A 25842-nucleotide genomic window follows, 5' to 3' on the forward strand; every position below is an offset into this window, starting at 1 on the left:
CTTCCACTACTAGGTGTATACCCAAGAGAAGTGAAAACAGATGTTCACACAAAAACTTATTTGTGAAGGTTCATAGCAGAATTATTTATAATAACTAAAAGATGTAAACGACCCAAATGTCCATTAACTGATAAATGCCTTGTGTGGCATATCCATTGTTAAAAACAAGGCAACAGGCCCAAAATGGAATTTATGCTCGCCACATGTCACCAAACCTAGACTTACAGATTCAGCTCTCCCAGGAATCAAACCAGTCAATCAGGCATTGCCTGATCAGCACTAGTTAGGTATCTGCCTGATAGATCCCTGCCATCTCCTAAAAGAGGTAACTTTGCAATAGCCAACCCACTTTTTTGCCTGGTATAACTCCTTTTTCCTGCTCACTTCTGCCTATAGAAGTCTCTCATTTTGTACAGTTCCTCGGAGTTTCATTCTGTCTCCTAAATGGAATGCTTCCCAATTCGGATTAATTTTTGCACAAATAAACTCTTAAAAATTTTAATATGCCAGTTTAACGCCATACAATGGAATATTATTTGGCCATAGAAAGGAATAAAGTACTGAAAGATGCTACAACGTGGATGAACCTTGAACCTATTATACCAAGTGAAAGAAGCCAGTCACAAAGAAACAAGGTGCATAATTCCATTTATATGAAATGTCTAGATTAGGCAATTCCATAGAGGCAGAAATAGATAAATGGTTATTAAGGGCGGGGGGGGGGCAGCCGTGGTGATTGGGGTGAGATAGCTAATGAGCACAAGGTTTCGTTTGGAAGCGATGAAATGTTCTAAAAATAATTGTGGTGATTGTTGCACAACTTTTTGACTATACTAAAAACCATTGAATGGCACATCTTAAGAAGTGAGTTGTTTGGGAATATGAATTAAATCTCAATTAACTTGTTACAAGAAAAAAGAAAAATAAACCCTGTACCAGACACCCTACGTTTAACTCCCATCTTTGCCCCTGACTGGCTGTGTAACTTTAGGAATATTACTTAACTTGTGTATGCCTTAGTTTCCCCATAAATAAATAGAGATAACAGTAGGTCCTACCTCACAGGGTTGTTGTAAGGATTAAGAGCCAATAATACATGTAAAGACTTAGAACAACGTCTAGTAAAGAAACAGTGTCACTAATACTCTAGATTCCCAAGTCAGTCAGTACTGCTTCTTCATGACCTTGCTCTCTGTTTCTCTTTTCGCGACTCTATTTGAATGAGTAGGTGGGTGCTCAAACTATTGGGGTCTCCTTTTACAGAAATGCCGGCGAGTGTAAATAAAGCACGCCCGAAAACTCAGGCGTCTTCTTTCAGGACTTAACTTCTTCTATAAGCGAACATCTTTGGCCTAGTTTGACCCTCGAGGCTTCCCATTGTTTTCGCCTCAGCGCGCATGCGCGGAAGCCGCCTGCCCTTTCGTCTTAACGCTTCTATTACTGTGGCAATGGCGGCTCGCGGTGTGGGGTTGTTGGCCCGTTTACCACTTTGTGCTCAGAGAGGTCAAGTCCTGCATCCTGTCCACAGGCTTTTCAGTTGCCCAGGGACGGTGGCCGCAGACGTCAAGAAAGAAGAGCAGTCCTCCGGGATCGCGGAGACAGGTGATGCTGCCGTGTCCTCGGCTTACTCTGTAGCCTCCACCTTCTGCGGGGAGGGAAGGGGGAAGGGATAGGGATCGTGGCCTGTGGAACCTTTGGCAATCGGGTGTGGCTGTGTCCTCTGATCTCACGAGGGGAACCTGAGGCTGACCCCGTTGCTCACGGTGGTGATGGGTTGTGTGACGCTATTTTCTTCGCTGGCTCCTGTGCACAGTTTTGAAATGGTTTGCACCTCTGTGAAGTTTCAGGTCAAGAACACAGTTCGCTAGTATTTTATAATTTGGCGAAATAATGTTTCCAATAGTAACAGTGATGCCCCACACCAGTAAGTTACTTCATCATTCTCAAATGAATCTGATTGTTATACTCACACGTTGCTGATGGAAGCCAAGTATACTGAATCCTTGATGAGGGCTCTACCTATGAAATTTACTGTCGTTGACTTTATCCTTTTAGCTATTTTGAACAAAATCAACCTGGTAACCGATCTGCATCCACTGGACCAGGCTATTGACCTGCAGACGTTGTAAAGTTATTATTGAGAAGCCCGCTATTATTGAACCCCTCTTGTGCCCAAGAGCTGTGTATACATTGTTTACAATTCTTAAAACAATCTGGCAAGAAATGTTTCCATTTTACAGATGTAGAAAGAGGCTAAAAAGAGCTAAATGACTTGTGCAATGTCACGTAGCTGAGTTAATGTAGACCTGAAGTGGAGCTGTTAAAACGTGTTGATTTCTATCATTTCTTGGAGCTATAGTTTTAAGAAATGAAATTATTTCTGGGAGTAGTTCTAAAATGGGCTAAACAAGTAAAAAACTTTCCCATAAAATAAATGATAGGATTTATTCCCCTAAAATAAATGTTACTTACTATGACATTTCATTGAAATACTGATTGGAAAGTATTTAGTAGAAGCTGCTTCTGTTAAAAATTCTTAAGTAACTGGAAATTTGAGTAAGGTTTCTGCCAAAGAAACTATTGTAATTTAATACTTGTATAGTGATTTAAATTTGAGAGGATTTTCATATGCTCTTTGAGAAATAAAACTCTGTAAAGTAGGTACAGAAGGAATTGTTACTCCGTTTTATAAATGAAACAGGCTAGTCCACATGGCTAGTTCAAACTTGCCCTGCTAATCAGTGCCTAAAATAAGAATAAAACCTGATTCCTATGCTATACTCTTCATTTATTGCAGCTTTGTTGTTTTACTTAGGAAATTTGTTTCATATTGTATCGTTAGGATACTATAACTCACTATGACTAAGTATTCAGGGACGCTTGTGGGGCATAACAAGTAACAAAATCCTCATTTGAATTGCTTTTTCATTTTTAAAAGGACAAGGTAACTACACCTTGTACTCACTTAGAAGCATGTAATTTTATAATTGAAAGGAACTTGGGAAATAATTCAGTGTAGTTTTTCACTCAATGTGAGAACTCATTGCCAAAACATTCTTAGTAATATTTTCTAGTAACAAGGAACACACTGTTTCATAAATCAGCAATTTCATTTGGTCAAGCTGTAATGGTTGAAAATGTTTATAATGAACTAAAATCTACTAATTTCCATGTTAATCTTAGCTTTGACATAACTTTCATCTGAGTGGTGGAAAGAACCCTGATTTAAGAATAAGAATATGTAGTGCATTATTCAGGACTCTTTTGGATGCAGATCACAGAAACTAATGCAAGTTACCTTAAGTAGAAAAGGGAGGACATACCAACCCATGTGCAAACTCCAGAAAGAGACATAGGCGCTTTAAGATTGGATAGATGTGCTCAGTGTGAGGTGGTGGTGTTTTCGTCAGCTGTTGTTTGGTGGTCTTATTATCTCAGGTTCTTCTACATGGGGATGTTCATGGTGGGGGGCATGGCCACCAGCAGCTCCATGTTCACATGCTCATAGCTTTCTCTAAATGAAAGATAAAAATAATCTTTTACCTGAACTTGAAAAATTCTAAGAAACAGCTTTGGGTTGATCAGACACCCACCCTCTTTGAGCCATGAGGAGTTTTCCAAAATAGTCTGATAATCCTGGCCTATCTAATGGTGTGAGGGTAAGCAGGGTAAGTGTGCTGGGTTGGACAACTATTGACAGCCCCATACAAGCAGGGTTGTGCTGTTACAAAACAAAGGAGGATGCATGCGAGGCAGCTAAACCACAGCTATATTCTGCAAGAGGCTACCCAGTTTATGAGATGTTTGTGCAGTTTTTGTCCATCAGTAATGATACCTGCTCTGTCTATCTCAAAGAGTTATAGTGAGATTCAGAAGATATGTGAAGGTGTTTTGAAAACTATTAAGTGCTGCACAAATAGAAAGTTCTCTCTTTTATTTGAGGACAACTCTCAGGTTCTCATTAGTTCTTTTCCAGGCTGTAAAGCCCCACTTTATGTACAGTAATTATCAGTTTCTAGACCTTTTATTACTTCTCTCTGGGTGCTCTGTGGTTCATTCATATCTATTATGTCCAGAGCAGAACATATACTCCATATGTGGCTTGACTAGTAAATAGTAAAGAAGTGCTGTTAACCCTTGAATTTGGATTTTTAAAAACATGTGTCTTAATAAAGCCAAAATTTTATGTATATCTTCTCTCCCTATCTTCACCCCAGAAGTTAAGACATTCCTTTGACTTATTTTAAGCTTTCATCAAATCAGACTTCTAGGCCTCTTATACAACTATTATTCGGCTAATTTCCCCCTCCCCATTATATGCTTGTGTCTTTATGTTTTTTTAATTCTAGCAAGATAGTATTTAGTCTTAGTTTTGTGTGTTAGTTTACGCTTAACAGATTATATTATCAAGACTGTTGCAAATTTGAGTCTCTCATAAAATATTAGCACTTACTAGTTTTTCCTCTCAACTTTGCCATTTGTAGATTTGATAAGCCTTTTGTGAGATGATAATCTTCAACTACCAGAACTCTTGACCCCTCCTTCACAACTTTGTCATGTCTACAGCATTCTTACCTACTGTTGTTCAAGGCCAGAGCTGTAAATGTTTTAGATTCTGCCTATCCCATTTTCTCAAGCACATTGCACCATCTTTTTATCAAACTTCTCTATCTCAATCTCATTCAGTCCCTGCTCCTCCCCAGTAATCCAACTGCAGGGGTATAGTTGCATAAAAGTGCAAAGACATTATATACAGATGACACTGCAATATTGCTTGTAATAGTGAAAAAAGGTAAACCACTTAAATATTTATCAATAGAGGATTGGCTAAACTGTGATAGGTGTATACAAGAATGCTTAATACAATTATTTTAAAAAAGAGGTAAATACAGAGGGTGCCAAAAAATGTATACACATTTTAAGAAAGGAAACAAACTGTATTAAAATTGTAATACTCAATATATACCAATAACAGTAGATGAATACAAGTCACGTGTATGTATACATTTTTTGGCAACCCCCTCCCCCCCACCGCTGTGTATCTACTGACATGGAAAGATAAATGTTTAAATTTCTCAAAGCATATTACAGAACAGAATGTATAGTATGATTTTACTAATTTCAATTGTGTAAAAAATGTTTATGGAGAGATACAAATGTACATGTTTATATATGCCTTGGAAAATGTCTGGAAAGGTAAGTGCCAAATTTAATGGTTGGGTATTATTGGATAGAGAGAAGTAGGGGAGGATTTTTACTTTTACTTCATTAAGTTTTACAACTTGACTTTACTTTGACAATAAGCAGTTGGACGTAATTCTAGGCTCAGTCAATATCAGAGACAGGAGTATATAGGTCGTAATTACAACTGGAAAAGCGTGTAAGGAGGTCCAGGCAAAGCCTATACCATAAAATAAATAGGAAGTAGGGAGCAATTGGAAGGATTATCAATAGACTGAGATCAAAGTTAGTAAGAATAGTCCCTGTCCTCAACATGGAAGAGATATTCTTTCATATTGTTAAATAAATGCAGCATCATGAATTACATTCTTTCATAGATCTTAAAATAAGGTAGTACAGAGATGGAAGAGATTCTGCCATGGAGAGTGAAGAGTCTTCACAGACCTGAGAAGCTTTGGAGGATGAATGGGAGTTTGCGAGGCAGAAAACGAGAAGGTGGGCATTCCAGCCAGAGAGAAGAAGACAATGATAGCTGTAGTGTGTGTGATGGCATTGTGTGTGAAGAGTACCTTAAATGAACAGTGTGCAAAAGGAGGAAATGGTAGAAATTGACGTTGATGAGGAGAGATGGGACAAGATGCCAATAACTTTATACTCATGCTGCGGAGTTTAGACTTGATCTCGAATCTAGTGGGGAAGCCATTAAAGGGTTTTAAGCATGGAAGTCAAAGGATAAAACTTTTAAAATTATATGTTTTATAACAGTCACTTTGGCAGCCATGTAGAGAATGGCTTGAGAAGGACAAGACTAGAGTGAATGAGACCTCTTTAGGAATCCAGCTATTGTGGTGACAGGCCTGAAATAAGCGACTGATGTTGAAGAATTGGCATCCGGAATGGAGATGAGGACACATATTTGAGATGTATTTTCAGCATCTAGTACAGTGAGTGTAGGGAAGATATTCACTACTATATGTTTGATCCATTGTTAGAAATGTGGAGTAGGTCAGGGCCAGGAGTTAGTTCTCTGGTGTGCCATTAGACACAGGCCCCTAGGTTAGTGCTAATGAACAGAGCTCAGGGTTCAACCAGCCTCATGGTCATTAACCCACATTGCTCTGTCGTGTCTATGAGGATGTCTTGGAGTTTGCTGAAATCAAGGTACAGTGTGTTTGCAGTATTTCCTTTATCCATCAGTTTTATTATAACCTTTTGAAAGAAAATGAGGCTAAAAAAAACCTCTGTTCATTTCCATGCATTAGTTACATTTTCTATTTAATCTCTTTGGAATTTTGTTGAGGAGATTGATACCAGACACTTGGTTTTTAATCTCCAGAATCTACCATTCCAGACTGTTAGAAGAAGCACTTTTAAGCACTCAACTAGAAGCTAAATATTTTAGGGAAAAAAAATGAGTTCCTAAGATTTAGTGTTTGGCTTTAATATACTCTTGGAACTTGACTGATTTTCTTTACTCCTTATACTTGGTTTGCTTGTTGATCTTTTTTTTTTTTTGTGGTCAGTGGATTAGTAATATTTAATTCTTGACTGTCACAGCTCTTGTCTTCATTTCCTGTGATTGTAAAACCCCTAACCCTTGGAGTAGTTTTTAATGAAAAAAAAATTGCCCTCTATTTCTTTAGTAAAATCATAATGAGCTCTTTATAAGTAGCAACTAGGTTTTAAATTCTTTGATTTCCCTGTGATACAGAGCACATGATGGTTGATCACTCATTATTAATTGTTTGAGCCCAATCAAGACCCTTGACAAAGAAAAACTGTAATGACTTACTTCACTACATGAAACTTCTAAACCCCTTGTCTCATTACACTCAGGCTTGTAATAATTTCTTTGAGGCTTTGAAATATTACAACTTGCACAGTTTGTGGGGGAATATTTATGGAAGTGTTAAATGGGTGCTTTTACTTTTAAAATTTTGTGGAACTCCCTCTTTTTAGAACTATGCATTGAATATAGTAAATTCAAAACAGAGAAAGTGGACAGTTTTAATGATAATTACAAGAGAATGGTAAAATGAAAATTGCAAATAGTATAGCTTCACCCTTATAAAAGAAGAAGGTAAGATTAGGATAAAGTTGGTTTTAGTTAGATGTAAAATTCTTATATATCTTATCAAAATATGCTTTAAATTTTACACGTGTGTGTGTATGTTACAAGTGATTTTGTCTCATTCATAGGCTCTGAAGACAGGACCCCCAAAAAGAGATTCTCTGAGGTACAAAAAGAAAGACGAGAACAGGCACAGCGGACTGTTTTAATACATTGCCCAAATAAAATCAGTGAAAAAAAGTTTCTCAAATATTTATCCCAACATGGATCTATTAATAATCATTTCTTCTATGAGAGCTTTGTAAGTATTTGAAAAACAGCGTAACTTATTCTTTTTTTGTTATTTCTTGCCCTCTTGCCTCTTGGCAGTATGGTAAAATTGGATTGTCTTTTGCTCTCCTACATCTTTCCTTCTCTAAATTTCTTTAATGAGGTTTGATTTTTAGATATGAGGATAGAAATCCCTACATGAGTATTACGGAATTATAAGCAGTTTGTAACTGAAGGATTCCATTATTTGAATATTTTAAGTAGCCCCATTATCTTACTGATTAAAGGCCAGTGGAGGGCATCTTTGTTTTGCCTTTTAATTTTGTATTTCAGCATTCTTTTCAGCTTCTCTTGACTATTATCATTTTACAGTGTTCTTTCTCTTAATCTGCTTATAATGGTTAAAACCGGTGCTTGTGTTAGAAGCATATCATTTGTAAATTTTAAAAATTAATATATTTTCACGTTGTAATTGCTTTGGAATACAAACTAAAATACTGTGTTAAATATATCATTTGTTGTGTTCTGTTTTTATGTTTTTGGTATAGGGTCTTTATGCTGTTGTAGAATTTTGTCAAAAGGAAAGTGTAGCTTCTCTGCAGAATGGAACTCGGACTCCGAGCATGGGCACAGAGGCTGCGATCCCATTCAGATCACGTTGCTTCAATTTGAAGTTGAAGAATCCATCAAACCAGACTTCTGAACAGCCATGTGTATCACGTAGTAATCAGTCACCTCCTTCAAGCAAGAAGCTTTTTGAATTACTTTGTGATGCAGAAAGTGTAAGTTTATAGGTATACTTCCCTAACTTTTAAAAGTATGTGTGTGTTTGACATTATTTTGTACAAGCCCTTATTATTAAATATTTAAACTATAGAATATGTTAAGTGAAATGTGAAAGTAATCTTTCCCCACTCCCTGCTGCGTCCCACGTTTTTCCAAAGTTTGGGGCCTTTGGACTATTCTTTTGTCAATATAATGACATAATTTGTACATGGCATTGTTCTCAAATTTTAAAACATCTTCTAGTTTTATCTTTGTTTTTGCTCTCATGCTTATATTAGTTTCATTTTTTTTCTTAGACTTGTCAACGGTTTGTCTAGTTTAGTGGTAGTTCTTTCAAAGCATCAATTCATGGTTTTATTTATGAAAATACTAGTTTTTGGTTTGATTTTCTAATTTTTAAAATTTTACTTCTGACCTTTTATATTTTCTTTACTTATATTTATGTTTTGAGTTGAATGCTTAGTTCAGTTATTCTCAATATTATGTTCAAATATGGGCATTTAAGGCTGTGATTTGTATTTTAAATATTTGACTCCAGTGCATACCTTTAACACATGATCATTTTGGCATCAGTCTTGCTTGAAATTGGAGCTGCTTATTCCCAGTGTTTCTTGCCTTTGGCATGAGCTCTTCTGTCCCCCAACTCCTTTTAAAATGTCTAGCTTTGTGGTTGTTTTGACCCCCTTTTCTAGAGCTTTTTACTGGTTTCATTTTCCTAAAACAATACTTCATACTCATTGCCTAAGACAAGTAGTAGTTTTAATTTTGTTTTGCTGGTGTTACCATTCCTCAATGCTTTCTAAAGAGTATTTTTTAAAATGTACTTTTAAGCCTGAAGGGAAAAAAAAGATTGCATGTTTTTAAGGTCAGTCTCCAAAGCCATTAAATCTTTAGAAGTAAAATGACAATTATTTTATATGACCTGTACATTTTCTATATTGTTTTTGATTTGGCCAGCTAGATAGATGATCAGCTGAACACTCTCTTGAAGGAATTCCAGCTAACAGAGGAGAACACCAAGCTCCGCTATTTCACCTGTTCTCTTATTGAAGACATAGCAGCTGCGTATTTTCCGGACTGTGCAGTCAGACCCTTTGGCTCTTCAGTGAACGGTTTTGGGAAATTAGGATGTGATTTGGACATGTTTTTGGATCTGGATGACATTGGAAAAGTCAAAGAGCACAAGGTAGTTACATTTCTTTAGATCACTGAAATTAAGATATTAGAAAAGACGACTGAATAAAATTATAACTGTTGATTTCTAAACTTAGTAAACATTATGGTTAAAGAATATGGTCTATTTGATATTGATTCTTTAGAATTGTAAAGTATTTCTTTGTATTTCTCTAATATACAATCTTTTTCGGTGAATATTCTTTCTGTACGTATGCAATAAAATAGTTGTTATTTTCAACAATTCAGAAATATTTCGGTTAGGCCAAGGTTACTTGAGCTATTCAGGTTATCTGTATCTTAACTATTTTTTTTTATCTGTGTGATCTAGTTATTGAAATATTTTGAAATCTCATGATTTTTGGCTTTGTTAATTTCTCTTTAAAATGCATTTGATTTTTGTTCTATTCAAAGGCTATTTTAGGTACATATAGGTATATAGGTGTATGATTATTATATCTTCTTGCTGGGCTCATTTATCATTAAATTATGTCCTTTACCTCTATAAATGCTTTTTTCTTAAATTCTTTTTTTTCGTTTAGATGGCCACTTGCTATTTACCTCACATATCTTCTTCTATATCTTTGTTTTCAGCCTTTATATATGTTGCTATATTTTAGGTATATCTCTTGTAAATAGCAGATCACTAAATTTTATGCTTTTACTGGGATCTGTAAGTCTTTGAGTTTAATGTATTATGTATTACAGATAACTTTTGGATTCATTTCTCTCTCATTTTTATTTCCTATTTTCTTTGCTTTTTCGTTGCTTTTCATGCCCTTCATGTCAGAAAAGCGATGTGGAGTATTTGGTGGAAAGCTTGAACAGCTGTCACATTCCTGCTCCCTTCCTGCTCTTCCTTCAGTGTCACCAGTCTCCTGGCTCTACTTCCGTTACTCAGATCAATGTTTTCTGTGGTGTCATTTTCACTTCCATTACCTCAATGATTATATTCTCTCATTTATATTATTTAATTTAAAAAAAAACACCTCACTATCTTCTTTCTTCTGAGGTGTTTCTAACCTTTTCTTTGCATCTGAGTCCAGCATTACTCCTCTCCCATCTAGTATGACCCTACTCTCCCTACTGCCTTTCTTTTGCCATCCTGAGATGATTTGACCCCATATATGTCTTTTTCTTCCAGATCTGCTTAATTTTAATAGACGATGTTCTCTTCCTTTGCTTCTCTGTGAAGGAGCTCCACACTTTATTTATTGGTTCCTCTTCTTTGGGTTTCTCCTTCCATATAAATTGGTGTCTGTTTGTATTTTAAGACCAGGTCAACGAAAGTTATAAAGATGTTATAACAAAGGGGCTAAGCTAGATTTTATGAAATTTTAATGTTTTTAAAGGAAATCTATTTTTTATTTTCTTAAATGTGGAAGTTTTCTAGTAAATAGAAATCTGTTTAGATGACAGAAATCAATAGGGAAAATATAACTTGTTGATTTGTGGGGATTGTTTGTATACATATCACATTTGTATTTTTTTTTTTAAGATTTTTATTGGGGAATTGGGGGGATGGGAACAGTGTTGGGGAATTGGGGGAAGGGGAACAGACAAGTTGCTATCATTTTGTTCTTCAATCTAGTTGTGGAGGACGTCGCTTCACTGGCCCAAGTTGGCACCATCATCGTGCTCTTCTCTGGCGAGGCAGATCAGTCGCCGGCTTCTGGACGGCCGCTCACGGCGGCTGCTGGCCGCTCACGCTGGCTGCTGGCTACACATGGTAGCCCATGGCAACCCACTGCCACAGGGGCTGCAGCCTACGCCGTCGCCGGCGACTCATGGCAGCCCAGCTCCAGGTTGAGCTGCTGTTCAGCATCTTAGCTGTAGAGGGCAGTGTCACTGGCCCTCATATGTGGGATCCGAACCGGGGCCCTCTGGCATTCCAAGCCAGTTCTTAACCATCGTGCCACTCGGCCGGCCCTGTATTCTTTTTAAATAATTTTTTTCCTGATTTAAAGTAATAGTTACGAAAATGTGTAAAGTGAATATCTCTGATGGTCCCACCACCTCCGGAGATAACTGCTGTGAATAGTTTAATGTGTTTTATCCTGGATTTTTTCCTTTGCATATTGAAATGTTTTTTTTTAACAAAAATTTAATTTGTATAGACTATAACAATCTGTACAGATTATTACTTTATTTTTTTTCCAGTTAATAGTGTCTTGGCAATTCCATCTACTGCATCCCTTTCATTGGCTGCAGAATATTCCCTGGGGTGAATGTACCATAGTTTACTTAACCCATGCTTTATTTGTTAGACAGTTAGGGTGCTACCTTTTCCCCCACTTTTATTGCCAACTATATTAGATAATATTCTTTGGTTGTACATGACAGAAACCAACCCAAACTAGCTTAAACAAAGGGGAAAAAAAAGTAGAGGAAGCATCCTAGACCCCGGTCAGGAATGTGGATAAGTTTTAGGAAAGGACTAAAACTAGGAAGGGTAAACTATGCAGAACCCTTGAAGTCTTCTCTCTCGCTCGCTCTCTCTCTCTCTCTCCACAAATTTGCTTTAATTGTCTTTCTCCCCTTCACTCCCTGCTCCCTCTCTACCCGTGGATTTTCTTTACATTTTTATTCTTGTGGTATGGAATGTGCCTGCCCCAAAGCTTCTGCGTCACACACTTCAGCCACACGGTTGCCCCTGAGCCTGAGTTCCGATTCCTAATAGCTCTGGATGAGTGAATGGTACACTCCTCCAGTGCTCAGATCCACTGCACAGGCCTGGTCCGCTCAGATGGGTGTCGGGGGTAGCTTTCCATGATACACGTTGTTGGGGTCTGAATCTTTTTAGTAGGAACGAGTTCTAGAAGAGGTAGTGGTTGAGGGTGGGGAGCCTAATGCAGCTAGATAGAGCTCTTAAAAGGTGCCTGCCACACAAATAATGCTGCAGTGAGTGAACAGCTTTGGAAATGGACTCATTTATGCAAATATACCTTTGGGATAGTGTCCTAGTGTTTTAATAGCTAGTCAAAGTATTATATTTTTTAAGTTTCAGTAGATATTGAAGTTGTCCAAAAAGTATGGCCCAGTTAACACCCCCACAGATAGTCCATACGTGTTCCCCACACCCACCAATGCTGGTCCTGTCAGCCTTTTAGTCTTTGCCAGACTGATAAAAAGAAAATCTCATTGCTGTTTTAGTTTCTTTAGTTTCTAGAAAACAAGAACATCTTTTACTGTTTCTTAGTCATTTTTATTCTGTTAATTTCTTAATATGTTTTTCCCATTTTTAAAATTGAGTGGGTTTTCTCCCTGTCCTTTGTACAAATGCTTCATAAATTAGGGAAATTAGCCCTTTCTGTTACATATGTCTTACTTTGTCTTTTATCTGGTAGTGAATATATGCTTTGCCTTAAGATGGTTTTAATCTTTATTTAATCATATTTCTTCTGTGTGTTGTCATGCTTAGAGAATCCTTTGGTCATGCTTAGAGAACCCGTTGTCTTCTTGTACTTTCCTGGTAAAACTTTTTACATTTTAAGTCTTTGATCCATATTGAATTTACTTTGGTTTTTGGACCAAAGTAGGGATCTAGTTTTTTTCTTTTTTTTTTTTAATGGTCACTTGACTCATTTGTTGACTAGTAATTTTTCCCTAGTAATTTGCACAGTTTATTTTGTTAAATATTTAATTCCCATATATGATTAAGCCTGTTTACACTGTCTGTTTTCTTCTGTTGATCTGCTGTTCTCTTGCAGGTACTCTCAAGTCCCACTTTTGGCTGTGTTTTGTTTTTGTTTGTTTGTTTGTTTGTTTGTTTTGCCAGAAATCATGTTGAACTTCCTTTTGTGAAAGTTTTTGTAAGACATTTCTATTTATAAAATGCTCCTATTTACAAATGTTTTTATTGTTCAGACCTTAGGAAATTTTCTGGTGGAATTTCAAGTGAAAAATGTTCCTTCAGAAAGAATTGCCACTCAGAAGATCCTTTCTGTGATAGGAGAATGTCTTGACCACTTTGGCCCTGGTTGTGTGGGCGTACAGAAAATACTAAACGCTCGTTGTCCGCTTGTGCGGTTCTCCCACCAGGCCTCTGGATTTCAGTGTGATCTGACTACTAACAATAGGTATGGTCTCTAAAATTTATCATCTTAAATGTGAATGTTACAAGGTATTTGCATAGTTTTTCTTGTCCAGAACGGTGTAGTGGCTTTGGACTCGTAGACATGCTTTAATAATTGTTTAAAGATTTGAACACTTAGATTGAGATATAGGAAATAATTTCTCTCATACCATGTATATCGGTTTTTGGTATTCAGAATAAAATGTTAGGGTATGGTGTTAAAATGTTATCATACCTAACTAACATCATCTTCTGGAAGAACTGTATTTCATTGTTCTTACTTATAACAGCATAAAAGTACCTATAGCATGCAGTCTTCTCTATATAGTCTTCTAAATATACTTAGAAAATGAAGTAGCAACTTGAGTTTGACCTCTGAAATACCTCCAGATATAATCAGCTTTGTGTTCTAAACAAATGTGGTGTTTGCTTAAGTCAGAAACTTTCCTAAGCAGCTTAAGACTGCATAGTTTTTCTTTAGCATACTTTCATTCTATTATCTTAGCAACCTGTTTGCTTAAAAAAGGGGTTGAGAATGATACCTGACTGCTGTTTTTTGGTTCTTGATAGGGAAAACATCTTGAGTTTATTTTTTAACTCTAATATTCTCATTGCATGCATTTGATTTCACTATATCATTTCTTACATAAATAATCATAACTACAAATAGATTGTGAAAATCCTTTCTAAAACAGTTTTGATTAAACTCCAGTGTTCACTAATAAGACATTTCTGAGTACTTCTGAATTTCTCTGAAGTAGCCATGAAGTAAAAATAAGAAAATATATACTGCACTTTCTATCATTATTATATTTCCTTTCTATGGAAAATAGAACAAAATGACACTTATTGTCTATAATGGTGTTATTTTCATTGTCTTATTGGGACAGGTTTTTAAAAATTTGTTTTAAAATTTGTTTTTCAGGGTTTTATCCTCTTGCATTGTTTCTTTATATCAGATACCTCACACTATTTGAAAAATTTTTTTCAGCTTAATTTAGCTTCATTTACATAGATAAAATGTTTAATCACTGTGACTTTCTAATTTGCCACTTCTATTTTCTTTAAACTCAGGAAGTAATACTTTTATAGACAGTTTGAAGTTGATACTGTTACATGATTTTGTGTGCTCAATCTGTTCTTTGAGAAATTACAAGACATGTTTTGATCATTAGGAACTTAAATATTTTAAAATATTTCTGGTTAATAATTCTTTTCATTGTAACATTCTGAATAGGAAACTCATAGAAAACAGGCTCAGAAGTTTGATTTCTTAATAGACACTTTATCTTTGTGGGTTTTATAAGTAATTGACTTCGGTAATTTTGACTGAATTTTAAGACATTTATACTTTATTGATAAAATAAGTAGAATGTTTTCCTCTGTGTTTAGGCTAGCTTATCTACCAAAAGACTAGACAACCAAGGTGTGAAACTGAGGTGCAAAGCTTCTCATTTACAAATGCATCTCTGTCTTTATTGATAATTATTAAAGAGCACTTATGTAACATGTTTCACTTATTATTTAAGTCATGTTTAGGAACTTTGATTTAAAAATTCTGAGTTTTAGAACTACATCGTGATTGTCAATATTTAAAAGAATGTTTTAATGGTAATGAATATTTGATCAACCATTTACATGAAATTTTATATTGCAAGTACATAATACTTCTGCTATCTAATCATGGTGTTCTGAATACATTCAGATGTAGAAAGACATTTAGATATATTTCCAGGTATGTGTTTTGTTCTATCCTGGGATCATGATTTGGGGGTTGAAAATTCCTTTATTTTTCTCTTTTGAAGGATCGCCTTGAAAAGTTCTGAACTCCTTTATATATATGGCGCCTTAGATTCACGAGTGAGAGCCTTGGTGTTCAGCATCCGGTGTTGGGCTCGAGCACATTCGTTAACAAGTAGCATTCCTGGTGCTTGGATTACAAATTTCTCCCTTACCATGATGGTCATCTTTTTTCTCCAGAGGAGATCACCCCCTATTCTTCCAACACTCGACTACCTAAAATCCCTAGCAGGTAAGACTAGTAGCAGCCTCTCTATTCTCTCTTCCTGACGTTTTGAATGAATATAATTTCTGTGTTATCAAAGTCATGTGTGTTTATTAGTCACATAATTTGTCTTCTGTATATTTAAAGCCTTGTCAATTGAAAAATTTAATTGTGTTTTATTTTTTTAATGCCCACTAGAGGTCATGAGAGCAGATGATTTGCCAAGCTGAGGTCTTTAGAATTTTTTGAGTGTTCTGTCTTATTTGTGTCAATTGGCAGGTGGTTTACAACTGTCATGAACTTCTCCCTTAGTTGATTAAGTTTGGAATGACTTTGGAGGGGAAAACATATCTCAGATACAGCTTTTGATTGGATCACAGCTTCAGAGATGCCTTTCTAAATGTGAACTTATTTCCAGATTTCTGTTAGAGATGCTAAAAATTGTTTCATGATGTTTTAAGATCCTGAATTTTTTTAGATTATAAGCAATCTTTGATGAATTATTTTAAAATTAGTATACTAAATTTAATTTTTAATTTATATTTAAAAAATTAAAATTTCAATAGAATGCTGGAGGAGATACTAAAGTATTACAGTCCTAATTTTAAAAGGGAGATAATTCAGGGATACCCTCAAAATGTATATAGATTGTGTACCTTTATAAGTACATCCCTGAATCTTCCCTGTTTAGAGTTACTTTAAAAGGGATTTTATTCGCTGTCGACTAAACATGGAACAGTTTCCTTAGCTTAACCTATCTCGTCAAAACCCGATTTTCCAGCCTCTTCTCCTACTGTTCCTTTTCATGTGTTCTATATTCCTGCAATACTGTGATTATTCTAACATTTTGTCTTAGCTCCTTTGTTGGCATTATTTGTTTTTCTGCCTGATGCTGTAAATTTTATCTTCTGTGCCACTTTCCCTTATTATCCAAATTATAAGTAATCTTTTCTTTCCTGTGAACACTTTTAAGAGTTGGTACGGCTTGAAAGTGAGCTTTAGAAAAGTTCAGTGTGATAGGAGAGTAGGGCGTTTTAAGGGAGGTAGAGTGATAGTCATGTACCTTACTTTTGAGATTGAAAGAAAGGGCGACATCCATGCCCGTGCTCATCTCATCGTTTGGTGTCATTCATTCACTAAATATTTACTGGGAACTTACTGGTGTCAGGTGTTATTTTTGGTACAATGGGATATGGACGATGTTCTCAGGCAACGCAGTCTAGTACAAAGATAAGATGTACATAAACAGAAAACATGGGTAAGCAACTTGTAAAAAGCACATCCTGTAAATAGCATTTCCTGTTCAACCCCTGCTGTGTGCACTGATGCTTAATACGACTCATGGAACTTTTGGAGTTCAGGAGCTAAGAAAAAATAGAAGTGGTAAGAAGGAGGAAGAATTGAGGCAGGTTTATGTTAAGGGCAGACTACTCCTAACATCTAGATGGCTCTCTTCCATTTTTACAAGCACTGTCGCTCCTGCCAGACTCAGGCCCTGGTATCCCCTGCCTGGAGGAGTTTACACTGCCTTCTCTCCTTACCGTTGTGGGCTTCCCACCAACCCATTCTTAACTAATAGTGATTTTCAGAAATTCATATCTACTTCTGTTAGTCTCTCGAAATCCTTCACTAACTTGCTAGTATGTTTCTTTTTAAATTCTATTAATTACTTTAGAAAAAGAATAGGATTTGTGCACAAATTTAAAATGACGTGTTGAGTTTTTATTCCAAATCTATTTTAAAATAAATTTAAATTTATTCATCTTATGGCATTAAAACATGAAATTACTTTTGGAATTGTTTAATTTCTACTTCAAAATACCAAATTGGTTGTTAAAATTATTTTTCATGTTTGTAAACATGGTAAGAGAAATTTTCAGGCTTTATTTTGCAATTGCTTCTCTGTACATAGTGTATTGTATTGTATTGTAGGTGTGAATTGCCAATAAATGCAAAGATAACTTGATATAATTTTTGCGTTGGTTTTTGTACCTTTGCTTTTTGAAGTTCTAGACATATCTTGAATTTGCTATAAAAGAATCTTTCATATTTGATATTCAGATAGAGGCTATGAATTTATATTTAAAAAATATATATATCTTGCCTGCTAGTTCGTTTTGTAATAGAAGGCAGCATGCACTTCCAGAACACCTTCCAGCACCTCTCGGACTTTGTAAACCACTATTTGGAACCTCGAATAAGCTCAAGTCCAAACTTTATAGTGTTGTATGTAGGGCCCTCTGTGAGCTTCCTTTTCCTCCCCTTCTCTTCCTCTATTTGTGTGCACAGATCAGAAACTTCAGCACTCCAAACTCCTTGCTCATCCTCAGATGTTTGTCCGTTTTTAAGTCTCTGTGCCTTTCCCTGAAATGGCATTCTCCCTACCTCCTCTTTTTACTTGAAGAACCTCTTGAGATTAAGCCAGGGAAGAGGACAAACCCAGACCACGATCTCATTTGTTGGGTCTTTTCTGCCAGTCTTCCCTGCTCCCAGGAGGTAGTGCTCCATTGGTTTACAAGCACCTGGTGCACACCTGTATTGTAACAACTGTTAGATTGTTGTAGATCTTTTATCTGCTGGCCTTGCTAAGCTTTTCTAGGGCAGGCGGCCTTTGACTCATCTTTGCATCTTCTGTTCCTGGCGTGGTATTGTATTGGGTTCTTGCTATAAGGTCAGTAAATAGATTTCAAATGGGTGGATGAACATTTTAGAACATGTTTGTACTGAGCATGATGACAACTTTCATATTTTGGTTATGCTTGAATTTCTTTTTCTTCATATTAAATCTCCACTACTTTCCCCTCTATATCTCTTATTGCCTTGTGTGTTTCATCCTTGTTTTGGTTTTGCTACTGTTGTTATATTTACTTCTGTGCTTAGTGCTTTTATATAGCATTTTTATCTTATAAACAGTTGTTTGATTAGAGTTTTTTGTTTAGGACCCCTGTTGTTCTTTCCTATGAGGAATTAAAGTCTTGAGGAGGAAACGATTAGGTAGCATCTTTGGCCAATTTGATGCAGAGACCCAAGCATAGAAGAGAGTTCTAATCGGTAGCTCCGAGTAACCCAGTGACAGTTTATTGAGTGCTAACTCTGTGCCAGGCACTTGGATAAAAAAACTTATGCATCATCTTATTTCTTCCAACAAACCTTATGGGCAGAATTACTATTTTCATTGTATAGGTGAGAAAAGTGAAGCTTTGAGAGATTATCTAAATTTCCTAAGGCCCTGTAGTTAGAACATGCTAGAGCCAGAATTCAAACCCATGCACTGATCAGAGCTTATACTTTTTTTTTTCTTGGATGAAATTTATATTCATAAACTGAACACATCCGTGTAATCACCACCAGATTGAATAAAGCACCCTGGAGGTACCAGCCGGGCTCCCGTCCGTTCTCTATATACCTTCCCCCACCCCGAGTCAGTCCTCACAGCATAGATTCATTTTTCCTGTTTATGCCTTTTATGTAGAAGCTATCGTGTAGTATGTTCTTTTGTGTCAGGCATTTCCCTCTCAACATTATGTTTGGGAAATTTATTGGTACCATTAGCGTATTTGTGAACCATTCATTTCCATTGCCATGTAGTATTCTGTTACATGACTATACCAAAAAATATTTTTAATTCTAGTTTTGATGGGCATTTGAGTAATTTGTAGTTTGGGACTATTACAGGTAGTGCTGGTGTGACTATTCTAGCACATTTCTTTTGGTGAATACAGGTAATCATTTCTGTCAAATATAAGGAGTGAAACTTCTGAGTCTTAGGATTTGGGTGTATTCAGCTTTAGTGGACATGGTCCCACAGTTTCCTGAAGTGTAAACTCCCACAGGCATCGTATACAAGTTCTAACTCTGCATGTCTTGGCAGCACCTGGTAGCAGCTGTCTCATGGGATGAGGTGTGCTTTGCTTGGCCTTCTCCCAATGACTAAAGAAGTTGAGCACCTTTTCATATATTTATTAGCCATTTGGGTGTCTCTTGTGAAGTTTCTTAAGTCTTTTGCCAATTTTTTTGTTTCAGTATCTATAATTTTCTTATTCATTTGTAGGAGTTCTTTATATATTCTGCATATGCGTCCTTTGTCACATACTGTGTACGTATATGTATATCTGTATATCTCATATGTACATTATGGTTCCCTTTTCACTCTCTCAATGGTGTCTGATGAAAATACAGTTTTGAAAGTTCAGTTCTATCAAAGTTATAGATACACATAAAGAGTGAAAATATTCTACAAACTTTGTAACAGTAACTCACCCTCTGAGTAACTTGCCTGTGCCTTCTACTTCTTTTGCCTCTCCCTGTGGGCAAACACTTAACTCAAACAGCTGATCTGTTTGATATTTTAAGCCATATTTCCAAAATAAAATGCTTGAATTGCCGTTTCTTAACTTTTAGGGTTAACAACCACCTAGGAGTCCCTTTTATGGAAGAGGAGGAATTAACTCCTGTTCTCCCAGAGCCCCCACCACACATCCCTCGTATTCTGAATATGGCTATAGCATACTTCTGGTTTTGCATTCTTTACACTATTGTGATTGTTTACATGCTATTCGTATCTGATCCATGGGATAAACTGAAATTAATTTTCTTTCCTGCCCAACTTTTTATATTTTTTGCAATTAATAGTTTGTTTTTTGTTTTTTTTTTAAGATTTTTATTGGGGAATTGGGGGGATGGGAACAGTGCTGGGGAATTGGGGGAAGGGGAACAGACAAGTTGCTGTCCTTTTGTTCTTCAATCTAGTTGTGGAGGATGCTGCTTCACTGGCCCAAGTTGGCACCATCACTATGCTCTTCTTGGGTGAGGCAGATCAGTCGCCGGCTTCTGGACGGCCGCTCACTGCGGCTGCTGGCTACATACGGTAGCCCATGGCAACCCACTGCTACAGGGAGTGCAGCCTACGCCGTCGCCGGCGACTCATGGCAGCCCAGCTCCAGGTTGAGCTGTCGTTCAGCATCTTAGCTGTAGAGGGCAGTGTCACTGGCCCTCATATGTGGGATCCGAACCGGGGCCCTCTGGCATCCCAAGCGAGCTCTCAACCATCGCGCCACTCGGCCGGCCCTGCAGTTAATAGTTTTTAATACTTTGTATTTTCTTGTTTGCGTCGTTTTTCATGTACTTAACATTAATCAAACCTCCAACTTGCCACCAGTTGTCTAAATAAAACTCTTTTCTCAGAAAGAAGCATCAAATATTCTATTAATAAATTATTCTTTTCCTAGCCTCAGTCTTTTCTAGATAGTTTTTCATTTTATTTTGTTCAGTTTCATGTTAGAGGCCTTCCTTAGGTGTCTGATAACCTTTGAATTTCTGCTCATGTTTGAGTTAGAAACCAGAAAGCTAATTTCAATCTCTGAGCTTAGGTGGGGCTTGTTGACTATGCCATTCGTTATCGGGTAATTTGGCTGAACTGTTTTATTTGGGGGTACTCAGATGACACTAACTCTGGGTCATCCCTTTTGGGCTATTCTTATTCCCCAGAAATGACTCCTTAAATCCTTTTTTAAATTTTTTCTGGAAGAATAGCCCTGGCAACTAGCATCCTGAAACGCTGGCATTTACTATTGCTTTTAGAACTTTGTTCCTACCCTTAGCCATGTCTTGTATCTCCCTGATTGGAGATCCTTTCTTTTACCATCTCCAGAGTAAGCCTAAAGTTTTCTGTCAGGGAAGAAGAGATCTGGGGGAGTCTTAAGTGCTTTAACCATCAAGCTTCCAGTCGTTGAGCCGTCGGGGGCTCTCTCTCATTTATATCTGGTTTCTCCTTGGCTTTCTTTATTGCTGGTATAGGACTCAGTGTTTTCAGATTTCTTAAGTCATTGCTACGAGTCGATCTGTCCTTCAACTTAACATTTTTTTTTTTTAAGCTGAGCCATCCTTTCACCTGTTGGTAGCTCAGCGGCTGCTCAGCTCGGGCTGGGACTCGAACCGCTGTTGCTCAGAGCTCAAACTCTTGAGCAAACTCTTAACCAACTGAGCCACTCGGCCGGCCCTAACATTTTTTGATTACTCTTATCTCTTCTGTTCTCTTTCTTTAAGATTTTATATCATTTTACTGTTACTTCAGTGGTGGTATAGGAGAGAGTAAAGATAGATGCTTGTGTTCATTTCACCATCTTTAGCCTGTGTTCTTAACCAGTCTATAGGCTGCCTCCCAGAGGGGCTGAGCATCACTGGAGCATAGGGCATGGTGGGAGGAGCAGGTAGGCCTTGTCTGTTGATTAGTATAATCCTTTTCTAATTTCTTTCTGGCAATCATAGATAGGCATTCAAAATCAAACATCAGCAATCATTGAGATTATTGGGTATGTGCTTGCTATGTGTTAGGCACTTGTGGACTAGACTAGGAGGGAGAGGCAATAATGAATGGAACAGTGGCCTTTGAAGTCCCATACTGGGGTAGGCAATCAAAATGAAGCCAGATAAGTGCTAAATGATAGAGCACCAACTTGGAGTTGTGATTTTGATTCAATTTTTGAAGAGCAGGAGTTTGCCGGCATTATTATACGGTGGAAGGTAGATCAGAATGGGTGATGGATTTCATGGTAGTTGTATATTTATCAATAATTAGGGAAATTATTAGCTCTACAGATATAAATACTATTAGAAAAGAGGAATGCTTAAGTCCAGTCTGCTGTTAAATTTGTCATAGTGAATTCTAGTCTCTTTAGAGTACTGCAGTTTAGAAATTATCTGAAGTTTTTAAAAACTCTTAGAGCATTCTGTTTGTGTCATGGATGCATTGTTGAAAATAAATACATACAAAGGTGATAAGAATGGAAATGGAGATTTAAATTAAATATTATTGATAAAAAATGGTGCCAAGATTTGAATTGATGAAAGATGAGAACTGTCTGCATTTTCATTTATAATTAAAAAACTGATTATCTCAAAAGATAGATGAAAAATCATTGGTTGTTGATAGACAATTCTGTAAGCTAAAGTAAATGTAGTGTTCATTTCACTTGCATAATTAGTCTAAATCTTTTTAAATGGAGTTTTAAATTCTATTAACTAAATATATATAACACTGACTAATAGGAAAAGTTAATCTATGATTTCGATTTGTTTAATTATAGACTTCTTTTCTGAAGTAGGGAATGTCTTTGCAATATAATGTGAAATATTTTCATTTCTGTTTATGTAAGATGCAGAAGATAAATGTATAATAGAAGGCCACAACTGTACATTTGTTTGTGACTTGAATAGGATTAAACCTTCAGGAAACACAGAAACACTAGGTAAGTGTTTTTCCTCCCTCCCTTCCTTCCTTCCTTCCTTCCTTCCTTCCTTCCTTCCTTCCTTCCTTCCTTCCTTCCTTCCTTTTTTGGATTGAAACATTTTTCTCTTATTTTCCTTGTTTTATTTTCTTGCAGAATTACTACTGAAAGAATTTTTTGAATATTTCGGAAATTTCGCTTTCAATAAAAATTCCATAAATATTCGACAGGTAAATACTATTTTAATATTTGGTGACTAGTATCTGGTCTCCTACTGTACTAATATTTAATAAGTTTTCAAAGCACGCTAACAAATGTTATTGCATTTCAACTCTACAGTAATAGATACTCATAAGGAAAGTGATGCCTAGAGGAGCTACATAACTTGACCAAGATCAGTGACTTAGTGATGTGAAAGAGCAAAAGCTAGCTCTTTCAACATCTAAGACTGTATCTTTTAAAATGTGGTATATATTATGAAAAGTTTTCTGGAAAGTATAATGTTACGTTTAATTCTTTTTAAACTGCATTTGTGTTCCTAAGGAAGAAATATGATACCTGGTCCCAAAGATAGATTTTAGTGATTCCCTTAATTAGAGCCCTTAGGATTTAATATATTTAGGCAAGTGAATTTATGATTTTGGTTCATCTGAGTAGCTGGAATGGTAGACAATTTTCTGGAAAAGACAATCGGAGCAGAACTCTAGGCAAAAATGATTTCTAAGTGGGTAGTTGAGATAGCTCTCTGTTTGGGTTTATTCTGTTTATCATTTGGACACTTGGTTACAACATTACAAGATTGGCTTCATAAAAACACATGCTCAGATTTTTGTTGTTGTTGTCTCTTCAATTCTCCTTTATTCATTCTTCCTAACTCTTATTCTGCTGATGTGAATTTTGTTTTTTGTTTTTTTTTAAAAGTGAGGGGAAGAGAGAGGGCAGAGACACAGTGCTCTGGAATGCAATCTGGTTTATAATTGGATTCCAGATTAGAAAAACGTCACGGAACATAGGAAGTTGTTTATCCTTCTTATGCTCTTACCCTGGGGCTTAGAGATGAGGGACAGGCAATAGCCCCACTGGGCAGGGGCATGAGAGAAGTTAGGAAAAAACAGGTGCTTGCTCACACTGCGGAAATCTGACCCTTTACTTTGTAATTTTTAAGTAATATATGTGATTTCATTTGAAAGAGGAGAAGATTATAGAGGCTCATGGATCACTGCTATTCGTATGAGTCATGGCTTTCACTTTTCCTTTTATTTCTATGAGATGTCTTACCTGGCAGAACCTTAGTTAAGTTGGAGCTTTAGGAATGATGAAATAGAAAACTTTTAATGTTTTAAAGTGAATCATGAATAATCCTTCGTTCTTTCTCTTCCATTCTGATTACTATATTTAATTTAAGGATTCTGATTTTAAGGAGACTTTCTAATTTAAGGAGACTTTAGCAAGTTTTAAAAATAAGTGTCTTCATCTTAATTTCTGCCATTTGTCTTTTTCATTTATTTTCCTTCCAGCTCTGTTCTGTTAGGTAAAAGTTATGTTATTTTAAAAGTTCTTTTTGTTATTGGCTTACTTAGTCCAGATACCTATCATCCAAGCAATCATCACCGATGATGATGCTCATAAACCTAATTTATTTTTCTCTAAAGAATACTCATAAAACTACAATAGAAAAAAGTCAGAAGTGCGTGTGCGTGCACACACACACCCACCCACACACACACACACATACCACACACGCACACAAATGCATAACGCACATACCAAATCCCCTTAGGAAAGAAGTTCTTAAAGTTTTGCTGGTATTTTATGTGTTTTTGACATTTTATTAAACCAAACTGTTCTTATATCCCAGCCCTTCATATATTTTTGTCTTCCTTGTGATGATCTATAGGGAAAGGAACAGAACAAACCTGAAACTTCTCCACTGCACATTCAGAATCCTTTTGAAACTTCCCTCAACATCAGCAAAAATGTAAGTCAAAGCCAGCTGCAGAAATTTGTAGACCTGGCCAGAGAAAGTGCCTGGATTTTACATCAGGAAGGTAACGATCACCCTTCCCCATCAAATAGTCAGCTGTGGGGGCTGGCAACCCTGCTGCTACCTTCCGTAGCAAAGAATATGTCTCAGGCCAAGAGGAAAAGAAAGAAGCCTGCAAGTGAAAGAGTTAAGAACTTGTTGGAATCCATAAAAAGTAGCAGTACAGAAAACCCCACAAATACCAGTGGAACAAGAACAGTTAGTACTCAGGCGTAATGGCTTATTGCTTTGCTTTGAGAACTGGTTTTATCCTAGAAGACGATCTTGGAATTACCTGGAAGAACTGGTGTGGAACTTTCACACATCTCAGCTTTCACTGATGTCTCTACATGACCTGCCGTCTTCCCGTTGGGCCTTTACCTGGTCTGAAGTTCTGGGATGTTTTTCAGACTGACCAGTCTGTTACCCAGTGGTATTTGATTAAAACGTCAGCCACAAGGAACAGGTGAAAGAAGACGGGAATGTACTTTAAATAGATAAACTATACAGAGCGAATGGTAAAAATCAGGTGCAGAATCACAGCATTGTTGATGTCCATGTCAGTCCCTGGGTATGTACAGAACAGTCAACGAATATAATAAAGCTTCAAATTTTGGTAGTACTCTTTAGTATGTATTTTTGTATTCTTTAAGCCAACTGCTCTTATTCACATACAAATTAGAAAAGGTTGGTAATGACTTCCAAAAATGTTGATGTTTTTAAAAGCTATAAATGCAGATATTTCAGTCACTACATTGTGGCACACTGTATTCTAAATATTATTTAGCTACTTTTTTTATTTTAAACAATAAAACACTGTTTCTATTAATATATGATATTCCCAGTATTCCTTCACTTCTCTTTTGAGAACTCCTTTCTCCCTGTAGGAAACAGATATGTATTGAAATATCACTCCATTACATTCCCCATGGAGTAACTTCCAGTTTAAGAGGCAAAAAATGTAGTGTTTGAAACCAGACTGGTTTCATGGTGTGTTATCACTCAGCCTCTCGGCCCCGTTGTTTCATCTGT

General features: G+C 36.5%; 1 protein-coding gene across 2 annotated transcripts; it reads left to right on the forward strand.

Moving 5' to 3' along the window:
- Positions 1-1418: 1418 nt before the first annotated feature.
- Positions 1419-25432, forward strand: MTPAP (mitochondrial poly(A) polymerase). Of its 2 annotated transcripts, XM_019654375.1 has the most exons (10): positions 1512-1602; positions 5559-5676; positions 7381-7553; positions 8071-8304; positions 9270-9494; positions 13349-13560; positions 15362-15588; positions 22716-22808; positions 22944-23017; positions 24685-25432. In XM_019654375.1, exons 2-10 carry the CDS (start codon positions 5583-5585, stop codon positions 25045-25047), a joined length of 1695 nt encoding a protein of 564 aa, XP_019509920.1. In that variant the 5' UTR covers positions 1512-1602; positions 5559-5582; the 3' UTR covers positions 25048-25432. The 2 variants fall into 2 exon arrangements, with proteins under 2 accessions (XP_019509919.1, XP_019509920.1); XM_019654374.1 differs by lacking the exon at positions 5559-5676 and having other exon boundaries at positions 1419-1602.
- Positions 25433-25842: the final 410 nt, after the last annotated feature.

Source organism: Hipposideros armiger, unplaced genomic scaffold (genome assembly GCF_001890085.2).
Source record: "Hipposideros armiger isolate ML-2016 unplaced genomic scaffold, ASM189008v1 scaffold_221, whole genome shotgun sequence".
NCBI lineage: Eukaryota > Metazoa > Chordata > Mammalia > Chiroptera > Hipposideridae > Hipposideros > Hipposideros armiger.

Bases quoted from the DNA above. Each gene is read 5' to 3' on its own strand.
- MTPAP (XM_019654374.1), top strand. From the start codon at position 1,449: ATGGCGGCTCGCGGTGTGGGGTTGTTGGCCCGTTTACCACTTTGTGCT. The intron at 9,495-13,348 runs GTAGTTACATTT...TTTATTGTTCAG, and splicing joins GAAAAGTCAAAGAGCACAAG to ACCTTAGGAAATTTTCTGGT. The intron at 22,809-22,943 runs GTAAGTGTTTTT...ATTTTCTTGCAG, and splicing joins AGGAAACACAGAAACACTAG to AATTACTACTGAAAGAATTT.